At 44.2% G+C, this 2,453-nt stretch overlaps 1 protein-coding gene across 1 annotated transcript in view; it reads left to right on the top strand.

Annotated features, from left to right (window-relative positions):
* LOC140455630 (uncharacterized) overlaps positions 1-2,453 on the top strand; it is a 29,804-nt gene that overhangs the window by 314 nt on the left and 27,037 nt on the right. Inside the window, exon 2 of the mRNA XM_072550579.1 lies at positions 1,434-2,452. Coding sequence (XP_072406680.1) covers positions 1,526-2,452 — 927 coding nt within the window. The 5' untranslated portion in view covers positions 1,434-1,525. The remainder of the gene's footprint in view (positions 1-1,433; position 2,453) is intronic.

Raw genomic sequence — 2,453 nt, 5'->3', positions numbered from 1 at the left:
GTGAGGTGTAATTATCTGGAGGTGCAAAGCGGCTGAGGATTCTTATTGATTTCCTTTAATTGAGTTCTGCGTGTGTGTTGGGAGCTGGTTATTATCCCGTGAACTGTGAACGGTTAATTTTCTGTTTATTTTGCCTGTCTTTCCCAAACAAGGCATTGCATTCACACCTTTTGTGCCTGACTATTCTATGATTGTTTCTGATTCTATCAAAAGTTCTGCATTACTGTTTCTGGCTTTCACTGTCATTTCCTGATATTGGTCTGGAACAGGGACACTGTACACAGGAAGCAAGATGCACTCACAGGAGAGACCAGTGATGCCCTACCACAGATCATATGCTGCTGAAATCATCACCCGTTCCTTTCTAGGTCAAGTCTTGACTATTCCAGTGCTCTCCAGGATGCTCTCGTATCACGCTTGTAAACCTGTGCTGCTCCAAAACTCTGCTGCCCAGGTCCTAACTGACACCACAATCCAGTATCCAATTACTCCTGTGTTTGCTGATGAAGCAACACCACAGTTTTAAAATTCTTTCCTTTGTTTTCAGATTCCTCATGACTTTGCCCCTCTCCATCTCTGTGATCTCTGTAATAATTCAGCTGCCATACCTGGGGATGCCTTATTTCAGGATTTTACCTGAAGTCCTTGGCTTTTCCCTTGGTTTGGATTTGATACGTTTGCCCAGTGCTGCCGCTGATAGTTGAAATTGGGATGTGGAGTCTGAGTGCACTGTATCTTAATTTCCCAGAATAAATGAAAGCAGTTCAATCAGCAATGTTTCCTCAATTGCTAACACTTCCTGCACAGTAAGTTTTCTTCAAAGAATTTAATAAAACAAGGGGAAAATTTCAAAATCTCTCTATTTGATTTTAAACACATACTCTAACAGTAAAACTGACTTTTACCAGCATGAGACAAACTCATAGTGAATTGATATCTTTACCTTCTGCCTGACTGAATTTTCCATTTTCGTCATGACACCTGGGAAGATGAAGAATGTGGGCAAAGGAAAGAAAGTAGCCACTATCCCTGCTGGAAACAGAGGGTGTGTGACCATCGAGTGAGAAAAAAAAAGGGGAGTTGTATCTGATGCAAAACACACACACACACACACACACATTTGAAAAGTACTGGAAAAGTGCAGCCAGTCAGGCAGCATCCGAGGAGCAGATGAGTCGATGTTTCGAGCATAAACTCTTCATCAGCTCTTCTTCGTGATGAAGAGCTTATGCTCGAAACATCAACTCTGCTGCTCCTCGGATGCTGCCTGACCGGCTGTGCTTTTCTAGCACTACACTTTTTGACTCTGCTCTCCGGTATCTGCAGTCCTCAATTTCTCCACTGTTGAAAAGTGTCTAACTGAGAAATCAGCCCCGTCTGCAGAGGAGGAGAGGAAGTTAAAGGAAATTATGTTTCGTTTTCCTATTTTACAGAAGGATTGCACCACACCACCCGAGAGAATACAGAGAGAATAGACACCACAGACAGATCCTGACAATCAACAAAGGAACAACTGCACAACGACATGGAAGACCTCAAGTGTGAGGTGCCTGACCAGGTTTGCATACAATCATCAGCGAATGACCAGCACATTCATGGAAATGAGAAGCTCTTTAGGTGCGAGTTCTGTGAAAAGTCTTTCTCAACATCATGGAACCTCCAAAGACACAGACGGATGCATACGGGAGAGAAACTATTAACATGTGAAGTGTGCAGCAAATCATTCTCAGACTCCTCTTCCCTCCGTGTACACCAACGTGTTCACACTGGGGAGAAACCGTTCACGTGCGAAGTGTGTGATCAATCCTTTACACAATTATCAACCCTTCGCTCACATCGTAGCATTCACACAGGGGAGAAACCATTCATGTGTGAGGTGTGCAGCAAATCATTCTCACATTCAACAACCCTCCGTGAACATCAACGTATTCACACAGGGGAGAAACCATTCAAGTGTGAGGTGTGTGATAAGTCATTCTCGAGGTCATCATCTCTCCTCGGACACCAACGTGTTCACACTGGGGAGAAACCATTCACATGCGAGGTGTGTGACAAATCATTTGCACAGTCATCCACCCTCCACGCACATCAACGCATTCACACAGGAGAGAAGCCATTCAAGTGTGAGGTATGTGACAAATCCTTTTCACAGTTAGGAAGCCTCATGGTCCATCAGAAGATCCACACAGGGGAGAAACCTTTCAAGTGCGAGGCTTGTGGTAAAGCTTTTGTGAGATCTTCGAGCCTCCTGATACACCAGATGATTCACACTGGAGAGAAACCCTTCCGATGTGAATTTTGTGAAATAGCTTTCATCCAGTTCTCTGATCTCCTGAGACACCAGAGAATTCACACAGGAGAGAAACCCTTTAAATGTGAGGTTTGTGACCGAGCCTTTACACAGTCCTCGACGCTTGTAAAACACCAACGCATTCACACAGATAGGGAATCTG

Source organism: Chiloscyllium punctatum, chromosome 30 (genome assembly GCF_047496795.1).
Source record: "Chiloscyllium punctatum isolate Juve2018m chromosome 30, sChiPun1.3, whole genome shotgun sequence".
Taxonomy (NCBI): Eukaryota; Metazoa; Chordata; class Chondrichthyes; order Orectolobiformes; family Hemiscylliidae; genus Chiloscyllium; species Chiloscyllium punctatum.
Note: the sequence above shows the minus strand (reverse complement) of the source record. Positions and strands in the feature narration are given on the sequence as shown.